Genomic DNA, 16,211 nt, shown 5'->3' on the forward strand with positions numbered 1-16,211 from the left:
TGCACTATGTCGTTTTTTTTTTCTTACTTTACTTTTTTTTTTTTCTCAAAGATGAAAAAAGTAGCATTACTCAGTCAGAAGAAAAGCACACTAGAACAGTGGTCTCTAAGCCTGGTCCTGGTCCTACCTTCCTACAGAGTTTAGTTCCAACCTGTATCCAATAAGCAGCTCCACCCCTTCCTTTGCTCTAATACATCTGATCTAATCAGGGACTTGGGAAGAGGCTCATTCACAAGTGTTGACTGAGTTCTCTTTGAATATCCTTTCAGCATGCTCACTAACATCAGATTCATCTGGTAAGAGATGGGGTCTGAAACACAACCAGTGTTACAAAATGTTCCTCCACACATTGCGTGCAATTACACATTTCTACCAGTGAGGTCTCCAAATCCCAAATCTTACACAGTGCAGCTTTAAACATACAGTAGCATTTAAATGAAAAAAACAAGATATCTTTATAGGATATAATAAAAATACTACTTAAATAACAGCTGAGGTCAGGGATCAGATGTGCTGTCTGGGAGTGGCCTAATATTCTAATGAGCATGCTTAATTGACATGCCTCCATCCACAACTCTGGGCATGCTTATTTAGATTGACATACAATGGAGTGGCACATGGCAGTAAAGTACAACCAGTGCCTCTGAGAAGCACTGTGTGCTCTTGATGGACCATCAACTGCTTCAAAACAGCAAGGCAAAAAAACACTTTTTGGCTGCAACTTGACCAAACATAATTTCAGATAGCCCATAACTGGAGATTAAAATTTGTCTGAACACAGCAATAAGTTACTACTGGGCCCCCAAAATGCCATTGCAAAAAAATTGCAATAACATTTTGCAGTCACTTGCTAAGTCTTTTGCAGTATTTGCAAGGGAATGCAAAGCTATTTCATGGGAAGCCAAAGTCATTGCATGGGAATGCTAAACTATTGTATGGGAAAGCAAAATCGTTGCATGGGAATGCTAAACTATTGTATGGGAAAGCAAAATCGTTGCATGGGAATGCTAAACTATTGTATGGGAAAGCAAAATCAATGCGAAGGAACTCAAAGTCATCGTGAAGGAATGCTAAATTATTGTATGGGAACGCAACATCATTGTGAACAAATAATTCCACAAATTATGATATTTTTTATTTGTATCACCTGCATTATTATTTTGGCACAGCTGTCTTTGTTTATTCACATATCTTACACAAAAGGCCAGCAACACTGCATGGCAGTCCTGACCAACCAGCCTAGCATCACTGTTACCGCCATTTCTCCAGGCCTGCTAACTGCTCACTAAAGTCGCATGCATACATTTTCACCTTATTTAAAATGTATATATATATATATATATATATATATATATATATATATATATATATATATATATATATATATTACATTACACGACATGAATAAAAAAGCAATATTCAATTAAAAAGCTTTAATATATCCATGAAATTTCAATGAATTAGGCATAATAAGACAGGCAGGCGTCTGAGGACGAACTACCAGCCAATCACATCACAGGAGGCAGGGCTTGTCGGAATACGGGTGGGAAAACTCCTCCTGAACGACGAACAGCGGTGGAGAAAACGAGTCCGGATCACAGAGCACAGGTGAAGTTCCGAAAAAGCAGCTCGCGCTTCTTTCTCCCTCAGACTGACTCTAACGTTGGACATGGCGGTGGCAGCGAGACTCAGCTTCGCCGTCGGAGTCTTGACCGTGGTTCAGTTTAAGTTCACCGTTGAGGGGATGAGAAGTGGTAAGTACTTCTTTCTAAAAATGTGCTGAGTATTCAGCATGTATTGTGTACAGTTACTAAAAAGATGAACAGCCTTCGTTCACATCCAAAAACTAAAGTTCCTGTTCATTTGCTGAGGCGCAAGACACTTTAAAGTAACCCCACTGCATTAATAATGTATTACAAATGAGTAATTACTAAATGATGAGCATATAACACAACACGTACTAAACCACTTTAACAACAGTAAACTTTAATTACACTGTGTGTTCAGTTTAATGAGACTCACTGAGTGGTTTCAGTTGGTAACTCACTGTATCTGTATGTGCTTACAGTGTTAGTAACTGGAGGCCGCTAAGCTAATCACCGTCACTGAAGCCGTTTTCACGTGTGACGTTAAAAGGGGGATTCGACCGACTATTCAAAATTTCTGCATAATTGTTAAGATAGAAACAGGCATTGAGAGTTGTTCGATGTGAAATGCGCCAAGCTGAAGAAACTTATAGAAGTAGAGTTATTCACAATGGTGGTGACAGAAAACCTGTGTAATTCAGTGATTGAGATGTAAACAAAATCAGTCCGATTGGTTCCATATAAAATGACTGATTTGCAGAGAAACTTACAGACTCTGACATCTTTACAGTGGTGGTGATAGAAATAAGGACTCTCGACATCTGCGAGACATACAGCCATTTTATGTTTTCATATGTAATGATGATGACGGTAAAACAATGGTCAATCTAAAAAAAATGTTTTCTTTGGGGACTATTTTACCTTAGAACACCTGTATCCCTCCACAATGAAAAAATTAAAATAACTGAATTAAAATGTGTTTTAGACCAAAATTTTATCACTAATCTAGAGTGAAACAATATCTTAGACATTAGACTGAGGATTCAGAACAATTTCATGTCATCATTTTCTGCAAGGGACCTTTTAGAGGTGAAGATGTGGTTCCTATCACTACCACTGTGAACAGTTCTGTCTGTAAGTTACTCTAGAACGATACATTTCACACCAAACCAGCATGAATGATTTTGTTGACGTTACCCATTTAATTATACAGATTTTTTGAGAAATCTGTGTGCCACTTTAATGCCTCTAAAACAGAGGTCACTAACAGGTGGACCGTGGTCCGGACCCAGATGTTGTCCTCTGCAGACCTGGACTTATAACCAATAAACTATGGAGCATTACTTAATTTCGATGGGGTGATGCTATTTTAATCTGCATACCTTTTCTAGCCTTTACGGTGCGGCTTTAGTAGCATGAGAAACTCACAGACCAATCGCATGCGTCGTAAATATCACACATGAGGCTACTCAGCCAATCAGATCTGTGCATTACAGTGAATAGTGAGACTGAGTGAGTGATGCACATACAGGGGAGGGACGAGGCGAGACACAGCAGTCGGAGAAGAAAGTGAGTCAGGGGGAAGTTATTTCACATGGTGCTCTAAAAAGAGAAAACTGACGATAAATGTTGTTAAAATATGACTGAACTGTACTTTATTTGATTTGACATTTAGTTGTTGACTGCATACGATGTTGATATATCTACTAGGCTACTTCAGTTTACAGAATACGGCACTGAATTATCATGCAAGTTAGACATTATGATGTTCCGAACCTTCGCTTGAGGATATTTTTTCTAACTGGACCTTATTGAATTTTAATTAAAGAGCTCTGCTCTAAAAGCTAGACGACAGAAAGTACATGAAATGCTTATAAATATGCTGAATGATGCCTCAGATATTGTTTTATGATGTGTTTTGAAGGAAGATTTTGGCCTGAAACGTATTTTGTAAAAGTCCATTCGTGGTGGAGAAACACATGCAAATATTATAAGGCAAAGTAGTCTCAGAAGAGAGCATACTTTTTCAGATTTACTACTATTTTACCATCCTGAACATTTCATATGAAAACTAAGAAAACAAGTGTAGGTTGCCTGTCGGTTCTGGATAGTAGTCTGGATAGGATCACAACCCCTGGTTCCTATCAGCACCACTGTAAAGTTCCTATCAGCACCACTTTAAAGTTTCTCTATGATAAATGGCTTCTCGTCAAACCGCTGAATGTTTATGTCTCAGCAGTCTTGAATAAGGCAGTGAGGCTCCTGAAGTAGTTTGTGAACACAGTCATTGATGTGTCAGAGAGGAAACACCAAACTTACCCTTCTTAAATTCTGAATCAGCAATGAAGCTTCATATTCTAAATGCCTCTGGCCACAAACTCAGGCTGGGCTGTGTGTGAAGAGAATAACAACATGAATTTCTGATTTAAACACATGGAAAGCTGAACACATTCCCATCAAAATACTGCCAGTGCCCTGTATTGTCCCCCCTGCCTGCCACTGTGAGGAATGTGAAGCATGTTTCACTCTGTCTTGTGAAAAGAGAAAGGAGTTTGGCTGCAGTGTCACTGGCAGGACAGGAGAAGGTGTTTATTTGGCCTGCGATTCAGGCCACTCTGACTTTATAGCTGCCCCAGACTCACAGCTGCTAAACACGTGCTAATTGTTGATGAGCTGGACTAGTTGTGGACAAAACCAGGGGCGATGAATGGATGGGCTTATCTGAGCTGAAGCTGAGTAATTCAGGGCATGTGATTGTCTTTCTTTTCTTTTTTTTTTAATGAGATTTATTCATCACACCCAGATTGATAACAGGCTACCTGGAAGAACATTAATTAAGCAGCTTTTTAGGATGAAGAAGTGGAACAGCCTACCCACCCAGAACGTCCAAGTATGCTCTCTGTTGTCAGCAGGGATTGAACTCGTGATGTCCACTGGAAAAGCATCACTTGACAGATTGTACAGAGCTCAGCTCGTGCATTTGAGCTTAAGTTGAAGTTCATCTCGAGTTTAGTGCAAATCAAAGCTTGGCTGGCTGTGGGGTTTTTGTGGTTAGGTTCTGTGTTTAAATTTGGTGAGGCTGAAACTGGCATCCTATTTGCCAGCTTCTTAATCAGATTTTCCATTCCACCTTACATGGTGCAGCCATCACTGGCACCAGAATACAACTGTGGCACCACATAAGGCGGAACTGAAAATCTGAAAAAGGTCCTGGCAGATAAGAAGCCTTCTTTAGTGTCCTTTGAGTTTCTGCAGTAATGGAGAGATAATGTAGGGCAGTATTGGAAGTCGCTGATTGGTTTCAAATCTTTGGACGCTGTAACTAGAGCCATAGGGCCCATGACCACCTGTAGCCCCAGGGCCCATGAGTAAGTTGAAGCGCCTCTGGTCAGAAAGATTGAATTTTGATGTGCCATGAAGTTGAAACAACAGAACTGAATTGGTAACACTTTCGACCTCACACAGAATGGCTATGATTTTGTAATAGGAAAAAAAGTGATTGAAAAAGAAGGCAAACTACAGTACCTTTTAAAAGTGCATTCACTCATCATATTAATAATTATTATTTTATTCAATAATAATGTATACAGTGTAGAGACATACACTACAGAGAAACTAGACATCAGAAGGTAATTTCAGCAATATTTCATGCTATTTGGGAGAACAATAAACAGTTATGAAATGATAAATAGTACTGTAATGATCTATTTATACAAATGTCTTATCAATTATTCTGCCTCAAGATTTCCTCACTAGTTCCCAAACATGAGGCACTCTGGATATTAATTTTATTATAAATTCATTCTTGATGTTATACAACTCTCACAGTTATTTTAGAATATTATACAACTCTGTGTGAAGTTGTAAAATAGTAGCATCAGATCACGTGTTTGATTGTAGTGAAATGATTATGTGGTAGTGCATGTAATCATTTGATTAATCTCCAACTAGCAGCAGTCTCATATGCAATGCCTGGAGGGTTTACTGATGAAGTGAGGGCAGCCATGGACTCGAAACTCCACAAAGAGCAAAGAGAGCCACGGGCGAAGCAGCTGGCCTCCCTCAGACACACGGGCCACTCGCGGGCCACTCAGGTCCAGGAGCGAGGGCAATACCAGGAGCACGGCAGGCCGGACTCTGAACGTCTGCATGATGTAGTGACCAATGAGAGCCATGGAAACAACTCTCAGATCGAGGTACTGGTTTCCATAAACTAAAGTTCAAAGATGATCTGGGGTGTTTAACAAAGCCGGATTTCCCAGTAAACAACTTCAGCTGTCTAACAGGAGAAGCAGGAGACATTTCTATGTCTGGTCTTCAATTTAGCACAAGTTGTCCTGCTGAACTGAGAAATCCTGCTTTGTGACATAACTCTCTGTTTTTTGGGAAAAATATTTCCATCTTTTTTGCTTACATGTTCCCCTTACCTAACAGCGAGACATGGATCACATCTACTACATCTCCAAAATCTACACACTCACGGGTGCTGCAGGCAGGCACTTGTGGATAAACATTGAGCAGATGGACAAGGGAAAGGTTCATGGTGTCCTTTCCAACACCCACAGACAAGCTCTGGTATGGCTGTGCAACCCATAGACAAGTGTTAGAATTACACTGAATATTATTGCTGCTCCAGAAAAAAAATGCATCTTCAAAATAGCACCTTTTTAAAAGAAGGACAATGTTTAATTACAGAGAAAATACAATTTTTTCCCAGTTTTTCCACAAATTTAGTCATGGCCAATTCTGCTGGCTAGGTCTCCCCTTATCACACAGTGCTACCAAGCTGGGAAGGGAATGGCTAGCACATGCCACGTCCAAGACACACAAAGCTAGCCATTGCATCCGTCCAAACTCCTGCTAAAGCACTGTCAATGTTAACTGCCAATTCTGTTATGTCAGCTAAAAGACACCCACACTGGCTAGCATCATGCTGAATGACGGGGGACATCCTAACAACCCAGACAGAGTGAGTTCTGTTATACTCTCTGGTGTCACCAGGGACTGAACTCATGATCACCCAATGACAGGGCCAATGCTTAGTGTTTACAATAAAACTTGCAGATAATATTTTATGGTTTTGTCTATCACTAAAACGTTAATTTGTCTAAAAGTTTGATTGTCCGGGTGTTTTTCCAGAGACTCAACTTGTCCTTTGAGTTCCCCTACTATGGACATTTACTGAGAGAGATCACCGTCACTACTGGTGGTGAGTATTCAACATTCTCATCAATAATTTTAGTAAAAAGGTTCTTTTGTAAAAATAAATCTCCAAATGTGTACAGGTTTCCTCTACACAGGAGATGTTATCCACAAGATGCTGACAGCCACTCAGTACATCGCCCCACTCATGGCCAACTTTGACCCTAGTATTTCTTCCAATTCCACCGTCATTTATTTTGACAATGGTATAGTGCAGCATTGTTTCTATCCAATGGCATCCCATACATGAGCAGTTTTTTTCCAGTCGTTCTAACAATGAAAGATAGATCTACATGATTTGCCTCTTTTCCTTAGGCACAGCTCTTGTTGTGCAGTGGGATCATGTTTACCTCCAAGACAGCTCACATTTGGGTAGCTTCACCTTCCAGGCCACTCTGCACAGGGATGGCAGGATCACCTTTGCTTACAAGGAGGTTTGGAATTGAGATTGTTTTTTAACTGCAGAAATAATAAGAAACATGAAAGAATGAAACATGCAATTTCATAGGATGGTTCTAGGAAAACCTTTGGCACAGAGTCTTGACATTTTGTGGAGTTTTTTAAACTTTCTTCACACTTGCACAGCTCATTTAAAGAATCATCCATTGGAAAAGTGGTCTGTCTATGAAAGAGCCTTAAATCTATCCTGTCTTATCTGTCCTGGTTTTTCTAATCACTGATGGGCATGACACTAAGTTAAATCAACAGTTCAATTAACTAGCAGTTACAATTTAAAAATCCAGGACCAAACGTGTAATTGATCCAAAGAACCATTTTGGCACCTTCACTTCTGAGAGTATGATAATGCTATTTTCCTTTTACTATTCAGATTCCCGTTCACATAAGTGAGATCAGTACAGTGAATCACCCTGTTAAAGTTGGCCTCTCTGATGCCTTTGTGGTACTTCATAAGATTCACCAGATTCCTGGTGAGTACTAATGAAGACTCTTAGCTTTGCTTGTAGGGTATTCTTTTATTTAGACAATTCTATTTAAACAATGCTGCTTTGTATGGACACGGAAAAGCAGCTCTAATGCTTGTATGTCTCCTTCTTAAACAGACATCCGGAGAAGAACAATATATGAATACCATAGAGTTGAGCTTCTCAAATCCAAGATTTCCAACTGTACTGCTGTTGAGATGCTGCCTCTACCAAGTGAGTCTGATTGAATCCTGCAACCAGAGCTAAAGGGGTTAGAATCAGCCTTTGTTCTGTTTTCAAGACCTCCGTGCCAAATGTTATTTCTCTCAGTGTAGTGGTGTGTCTTTGTTTGTTTAGTGTGAGGGTACTGCAAGCGCCCTCCCTTCTTTGTCACCTCTGTGCTAAATTGTGCCACTGTTTCCTTCCCTTCCCACGATGCTAGCCTGCCTCCAGTTTTCCAGTTGTGAAAGCTGTGTTACAGCTCACATTGGCTTCAACTGTAGCTGGTGCAGCCGCCTCCAGAGGTATTCTTCCACAAATGTCGCCTGCAGTGTAATGTATTCCAGTGTATTTATGGGACTTTAAAGTGATCATCCTGTATATATTTTTTCACCTTCCAGCAAATATAGTCAATCATCCAAAACATGCTGCGTATCTGAAATATGCTTTAGTTTTACACTGGAGCTATGAAGCTAATGTAGAGTTCTGTGCAAAAGTCATAGACCACCCTTCATCTAGTGCCTTTCAGTCAAATGCAGAAAACATGTTACAGATGTCTTCTCAACTGAACTTAATTTTAGATCTTTCAGTATTTAGTGTGTCCACTCTTTTTGCGAGACATTCTCCAAAGTTCAGTCGTAGAAATTGGTTGCATTTTCTGCATCTCACGATCCAAGAAACCTCAAACACATTCAGTGATGTTGAGGTCTGGACTCTGGGGTGGCCAGTCCATTGTTCTGAGAACACCACAAACTGTTTGATTTTCAAATGTTCTTCTTATGTCTATTTCCTTTCCTTAGTAACGGATTCTTGACAGCTACACATCCTTTCAGACTCATAGTGTTCAGTTGTCTACTCACAGTGGAAGGATGGACAGAAACACCTGCTTGATTTTCTCCTTTCTCTCTCAAGGATAAAAGTACTGTTTATCTAATGGAGATGGGTTCTGGTGGTCTACCAGGGTTGCATGACTGTTACAAGTCTGATTTTCTAAATATCTTTCAATCGTTTTTTGAACTCCAGCTTTGTAAACTCTTTGTTGACTTTCCTCTTCCTTGTACAAGTAGATTATCTTATATCTAGTCCACTCAGAAATATCCTCCGAAAGCTACATAACTTGTGCTGAATGGCTGTTTCATCTGAAGATTAGATCATTTAAGGGTGGTCTATGACTTGCACAGTACTGTAGAAAACAAGAAATGGATGTCCATAGTCCACCACTATTTAGCATCATACAAACTGCATGCTGAGATCATCATATATAATGATTTCAAACAGACTTTGCTTTTGTGGTTTCTGATGTTGTGACATACTTTATAAAAAGTTTTATTTTTTTATTTATTTTTGCCAAAATATCACTTCAATGTCTGTAGACATGAACTTCATACAGCAAGATTTTTATCATTTGCCATAGTGTTCATAGAGGCATTTCCACACTCCAGTTTGACTTCAGAATAAAATAATAAAATGTATTTAAAAATTAATATTATTAATTATTATTAATATTATTTTATTAAAAAATACAATTTAACTGGTGCAGAACCAAAAAGACAGTGTCCCTGTGTAATTAAGTAAAGCAATGGAGCAAAACCCACATTGTGATTCTGAAGCTTTTTGAGGAATGTGTTATCATAATGACCCAGACATGATATCTCTAGAGAGCTGTGCATTGAGCGTGATTTGCTCTAAAATAATGTGACATTAAATCAGAAGGAGTCATCAGCATGGCCTCCAAATTTTGGGTTTATTTTCAAAAAGGATCCCGTGGTGACACATAGTAGTGTTCAGAAATTTTATTTGTATTCTGATGTGCAGATGTTCCAGTGGCTTTGACCGAAATCGTCAGGACTGGGTTGACAGTGGGTGTCTAGATGAGGTATAACAATGGCATAAAACCATTCTGTCGGTTCTGCTGCTTGTTTGTCATCTACTTGCATTTTTAGCAGTGGTATGTCAATGTATTTTCAGATGAAGGACCAGAGCTGCAGTCAGACTGTAAATATAACCCAACGCCTCAATGTAACCATTACACCTCCAGTCAATAGAGCCATAGACCCAGCAACCACTCTCAGGACAGTGATGTATAAGGCCACTGCCAAGCCTACCAGAACCTCTACAACAGCCAGAGCTAGCAGTACAGCCTCTCTTCCCACCGTCACCCCTGCTGAGGGTGAGTATCTACAAGGAGAAATATGCGTATAGCATTATCTCTTAATGGGTCCATATGTTCTATTTTATTATTGTATTTTATTGTTTTTCCCTGAGGTCCATTTTTTTTCTGAGGTTTCATGTACCAGTTCATTTCTACATGACTATTTTCCAACCTCTCTTTATCTCTTAAACAGGCTGTTTTTATTACCGTGCCCCAAGACTGTTATATGTTATGATTGGCTGCCCTGTATTGTGTCTCATTCAAACTGCGGTATGGGCTGAAACACTCCTATTAACTTTTGCGTGAATGGGTAGGGATGTGGGCTGAAAAGGTGACTGTATGTAAATGTTTTGGATTTTGTGACATTACAGAAACACTTCATGAGCTGTTTTTGCAGCTTACTTTCCACATAGAAACTATATGGACTGGGGTGTGACCAATTCAGTTTAAATATTTGTTTACAAACTATATCAAATGCTTTTATTAAAAAAAAGAAAAGCAAGGAAAATTCAGGTACTACATTCAGGTGGTTTACATGTTCTCTGAGCTTGTCTGAACACAATAGAATGTTAATTGTAAAGTGAATTATTAATCCTTTAATTTAGCATATTAAATGTAGTCTTTTGGTGGCTGATTTCTTATGAAGCAACAGAAAGCCTGAGTTTGTTCGTGAACGAAAGTATGAAAATTGCATGTAATTAAAAAATAGGTACTATTTTTCCACTTTTCCTTAGCAAAATAGTGGCCATTAATTTGGCCATGAATAGGTTACGCTAAGGTCTAGTAGTGCCCATTGGTAGACTTGGTGAAAGCAAATTCACTGTTATTTTTCATATTTGTGATACCGTGCCCTTGTTTGAAATTTTCCATTCAACTGTCATTTTTCAGTTAGGTTACTTTAGGTTTTATTAACATTAAACAGCTGTGTATGTTTTAATCATTTGGATATTTGAAACACCAATGTTCAAGTGTCATACTTGGAATGAAGAGTAGGTTTTGCCTGAATATTGATTTGTCAGTTTTATGAACCTGATATTCATATGTTCCATGTTGCACAGCATCCACAAATTCAAAACCACTGTTTTTAATGGAGGTATGCACAACTATACTCTATGTTTAAAGTGTACTCATTTTACTTATCGTGATACTTAATGTTATGACTGATAGGCATTCAATCCTCTGAGTGCTGTGACAACAACTGGTGTTTTTGGTTTGTTACATTACACTATTACTATGAAACTCTTTCTTTGGTTTAGGTACTGTGAAGGTAAATTCAAGATTAACCTTTATATACACACAGAAACAACAAAAATCACGATTGTAATCTGTAGCATCCATATGCCTGTGTTATGTGTGTGCACGCAAAGGCCAGTGGCACTGTTTAACTCCTCAGTGTGCCACTCAGCATTTTCCTTTTACTGCATTAAATTAAAGCCATATCAAGACCACAGAAAACCACAGCAGATCACATGTGGCTTGGAATTTACACAGAGAAAGGCAGCCAGTGTTCCTATCAGCGCCCTGGGCACCAGAATGTAACTGCGGCATCATTTAAGGTGGAGCAGGGAACAGGGAAATTTGAATAACAGGTTGGCAAATAAGAAGCCAACATCAACCTTGTGGTTTTAATACTTGTAGTATTTTTTTCTAAGGAGATTTAAGCTATCAAAACCTTTTTATTTATGAAGCTTCCTGTTTGAGTAGCTGTGGGTTTTCCTTGTGTGTGCAGTACTTTTGGAGACATTGCCTGAATTTTTACGCTTTTCTTCCTGAATACAATAAACGCATTTGCCATACTGGCCAAAGCTAAGCACAGGCCCAACGTCAGTGATATTTATAAAAGCAAATATTTGCCGATACTACTATTTATGTCATTATTTAAATTTATATTTACAACATATATGCATACTTATGTCAGCAATGGTCTTGTTGAGCCAGCAAGTTCAGCTGCAGCTGGCTGAATGAAATGTGAATATCATCACATAAAAGAGTGACCATACTGTTAACAAGGCAAGAGCCTGGAGTACAAGCTGTATATAATACTTACAAGGTCTTGCTCATACATTCAGCCTGTTTCCTCCAGCTCTGCAGTGCTATAAATCTGACAGGATGTCAACGTCTGGCTTACATCAACTACAATTTACAGTCTATGGGGCCCAATAGCAAGACCTGCCTTTAATAAAACCCCTCATTTGGACTGTAAGTTATGTTGGAAATAAACTTGATGGAATAAAGTTTTATAAGTTTCATTATGTGACCTCAAACTGAAAGGTTATTGTTTCATGTAGAAGTGGAAAAGAGTGAAAATACAGACATTAAACTAAAAGCAGAGGTCAAACGTGCCAGTTATTATGATAGCATGAATCTTTTATTATTCTGTTGTTTCCTCCTTGCAGATGACACAAACATTGCACTTCATTTGACTGAAGACGGATGTGAGTACTTCAGTGAAACTCCTTTTTATTCCAATTTTAATTGTCTTAGTAAATGTCTCCTCTTCTGGATAATATGATGGATATCAACACTACTCACTCATTTGTGTTTGGAACCACTTCTCTAAATAATAATTGTATTTGTTACAAAATAACAACTACAGTGTAGTATTCAATATCAACAGCTAAACACTTGTTTTTTTTACTTGATGTGCAAAAATCAAGAACTAAAATGAAAATGCATAAAATATTCGCAGTTTATTAGTTTCACATGGCACTGTGTGTGTAAATGTGATAGCCCTCTCACCTCCCCCACTAAAAAAAAAAAAAAACAAGAATTAAACATAAAATACTACCAGCAGTTTACATAGCCTACATTAATAACCTTTTTCAGGCATTTTATAAAAAAAATAAGATTTTTGATTCAATTTTATAAAAGTTTTCTGCAGAAAAAAAGACATTATTAAATGGTAATATACTGCAGTTATTCACATTATTCAAATTATTTACAATCATTTTTATCCAGTTTTGCCTGTTATATGAACTGATCGCCAATACAAGACAGCCTGGTTATTATAACATATCTAGCAACCTATACATCTGTATTTATTATTATGGACACATCTAAATGTTTTTTATTTTTCAGGTTTCTATTAATTACAACTTGTTTTATCTGCAAACCAGATTTGTGTTATATAACTCAAAGCACTGATTCCAAACTTTTCAACAGTAGTGCAAAATTTGACAGTTGTATATGCAGATAGTTGGAGCCCATGTTATTTGCTCTGACAGCCTCAGAGACGGAGAGCCCAGACAAGCAGAGTGAGGAGCAGCTGCAGACGAGCCTACTCGTAGGCATTTTGGTCACTGTGTTCCTTATGGTGACCGCTATACTTGTCACAGTCTACATGTACCATCACCCCACCTCCAGCGCCAGCCTGTTCTTCATAGAGGTAAGCAGAGTAAAGCTGTTTGTTTAGTCTTTTACAGTAAACAGAAATAGACAACAGTAAGTGAGGGACATCTTCAAATGAAATATATCTAGTGAGGATCTACATGAGACTGAAGTTATGTATTACTGGATATCCTAGTTTTCATGTAGCATTGTTTTTGCAAAATGTATTCTGTAAAAAAAAGAATACTTTTTTTAATAATAACTTGCTTCTAACAGAGACGGCCAACAAACTGGCCTGCAATGAAGTTTCGTCGGGGCTCCGGGCATCCAGCTTATGCAGAAGTGGAGGCTATGGGTCGAGACAAGGAAGGCTTCATTGTAATTGAGCCTAAAGACAGCTTCATTATTTCAGACCGGCGGGAGAGCGCATTTACAACAGACCAAAGAGACGGCTTCATTGTGCCTGACCAGACAGAACGCTTTCTTGTAGTGGATCACTGCTGACGCACAATCCCAGTCCAAGCTGAATCTGGAAGAGACTGTTAGATAGAAACATACCTCGGAACAATGAGGTTTTCTCCTCTCAACTCTTTATTTATTCTGCTAACAACTGTGGACACAAATCAATTGAACACTAAATTGTGAAAGTGATGCTTTCATTTTTAAAGGCAAGGACTATGATTGTTTCAGAGGTTACACTGTATTCTTTTGGCACTACATAACAGCTTCTTCTGATACTGGAAAAATATTTAACAGTGTCTTGACATGGTGCGATGGTACACTCTCCTTGAGTGTTTTCACTCTGCCGATATTTTCAGCTATAAAGCCATCAACAAGAAAAATGACACCTAACACCAGTATTACTGTGTTACAAGTAGCACATTTTGATGTCTTCAATTTGAGCAAGAACAAATGTCAACGTTACAATCACAACTGAAGCAATATTTCAAATGCACCATTGACAATTTTGAATGTGTTCAAAAATATAAATTATTTTTCATAGTTTTGTTTTATAATCAGTGTATTTTATTTATAGCCTTAAGAAGGAAAGGCACACAGCTGACGCATCAGCTATTTTATCCAAGGCATACTAGGTTCCCTTGGTCTGTACACTGACAAGTGAGTATTCATTGTAACATGATCCATTTTTAGCATAACATCTGTGATGAAAGTGCATGTGATTGAGAGGTGATTGCATTTTTTTATTCATTACAGTAATTTACATCTTTACAATAAATTAGCATCTTTACAGAGTTGTGTCAAACTTCAGCAAATTAACATTACAGTAGGGATGTGTGATTCATGTGCTTTTTCTGTAAGTGTTAAGATGCTGACAGTTCTGAACATATTTATTACTATTTAGTTGACAGACAGAACAGTAGACAAAGTGGGCAGAAACGGCTCATTGGTTTGTAACAATGATTTGACCGTTTTATAAAAAAAAAAAAAAACAGGCTGTTTATTGTAAAATCATTTTAAATATGAGGAATTGTCTCTCTGTTGAATGACTTATTGAATTACCTTATTCACAACAAAGAAACAGGCTGACAGTTGTTTGCAGAGATGTAGCAACCTGATCCCAAAATTCTTTATAATCTTTTTCAATAAATTTAATTATATATATCAGGATCACCAGCAAAATAATAAGATTATGAAAAGATGCCATATTTGCCATTTTGCACAATACTGTTGGTGTTTTTTGTTCTCACCAATCACCAGTCATGGACTGACCCACAGTAGTGTTGTGGAAAAATACCTCAAATATTTTCAGAGTGTCTCCCCATGTCCTCCCATCCCTAGTTGTTTTTTTAAGGCAAACAGCATCAGTCAGCATGGAGCGCAGGGGTTTTGGTCAAGGCTAGAAGTACCATGCTGTTCTGTGCAGCAGTTCACTGCTTGAAGGCACAAGTGAACAGAGGCTCTGCTGTTTTGGCAGGGATGTTATTTGGCTGCGCAAGTTGTTTCCTGAGCTCTGACCTGCACTAGGCCTTTTTATCTGAAAAGATATGTAAAGATACTCATTAGAAAAACAAGAACACTGCAGAATCTATTAACAAGTGCCATATAGTGGCCCCAAAATGTATTTGAACATTTGTGACATATTTAAAAAAGCTGTGTCTGACAGACTGTCAAAGTAATTATTTAAGGCATATAAGGCATTTATTTTAGCCAGACTATTCTGAGACTGTAGTTTTACTTTTTTTTTTTTTTTTTGCAAAGTACTCAAAAGACAGCAGGCGTCTCTAAAGCCTTATTCGGACGGGATTAGTATTCCTGTGGAAATGGGGTAATGTCACCATAATCTCAGGACAAGTGAACTTTTCTGAGTGAGTTGCATGGGATAAGTATTCTGACAGAGATGGGAATGGTTACTGGAACTACGTGTCACCTTCACTCCACCTTCAAGATGTTAAAACATTTCGTTTAGCCATCATTTTGTTTGCCCTAACCATTTACCTTGCTCTCTTATGTGAATGCAATGTGTCATTAACATCATCATTGGCTTGGGAATTAAATCAGTCAACTTCACCGCATAAGGTTGTTTTTTGTAATTTCTATGTTGAGTCTGTCTGAGTTGCACACGTAAAAAAGGACAATAACATTATATATTTGTCAGATTTTAGTCATAGAGATCAAGGTTTGTTCGAATTTTCCTGTGCCACCTTAAATAATTCTGGCGCCACAGCATTTAAAGTAGAACTGGAAAACTCGAACAAGAAGCTTGCGAATAAGAAGCCGACTTAAGCTTCATCACAGAACTCAAGTAAGTGCTTCTCTGAGTGTCTCCAAACCTAAGAACCT

The 16,211-nt window shown here is 38.3% G+C and overlaps 2 protein-coding genes across 7 annotated transcripts in view; one reads left to right on the forward strand and one right to left on the reverse strand.

The window, feature by feature from the left end:
* The first annotated feature begins 1,605 nt into the window (after positions 1–1,605).
* si:ch211-106h4.6 (plexin domain-containing protein 2) lies at positions 1,606–14,235 on the forward strand. 2 transcript variants are annotated; one of them, XM_017714198.2, is made up of 14 exons: positions 1,606–1,754; positions 5,538–5,782; positions 6,021–6,161; positions 6,726–6,795; positions 6,872–6,994; positions 7,104–7,222; positions 7,618–7,717; positions 7,850–7,945; positions 8,154–8,235; positions 9,746–9,806; positions 9,899–10,100; positions 12,479–12,517; positions 13,307–13,467; positions 13,686–14,235. In XM_017714198.2, the coding sequence occupies exons 1-14, from the start codon at positions 1,670–1,672 to the stop codon at positions 13,911–13,913; spliced, it is 1,752 nt and encodes a 583-aa protein (XP_017569687.1). In that variant the 5' UTR covers positions 1,606–1,669; the 3' UTR covers positions 13,914–14,235. The 2 variants fall into 2 exon arrangements, with proteins under 2 accessions (XP_017569687.1, XP_017569688.1); XM_017714199.2 differs by having other exon boundaries at positions 5,541–5,782.
* The window catches only part of si:ch211-106h4.9 (rab effector MyRIP), a 37,851-nt gene continuing 35,622 nt past the window's right edge, over positions 13,983–16,211 (reverse strand). For all 5 annotated transcript variants that reach the window (XM_037547073.1, XM_017714196.2, XM_017714195.2 and 2 more), the window contains one exon: positions 13,983–15,405. In XM_037547073.1, coding sequence (XP_037402970.1) covers positions 15,392–15,405 — 14 coding nt within the window. In that variant the 3' untranslated portion in view covers positions 13,983–15,391. The remainder of the gene's footprint in view (positions 15,406–16,211) is intronic.

The sequence above is a fragment of the Pygocentrus nattereri genome, chromosome 2 (assembly GCF_015220715.1).
Source record: "Pygocentrus nattereri isolate fPygNat1 chromosome 2, fPygNat1.pri, whole genome shotgun sequence".
Lineage (NCBI taxonomy): Eukaryota > Metazoa > Chordata > Actinopteri > Characiformes > Serrasalmidae > Pygocentrus > Pygocentrus nattereri.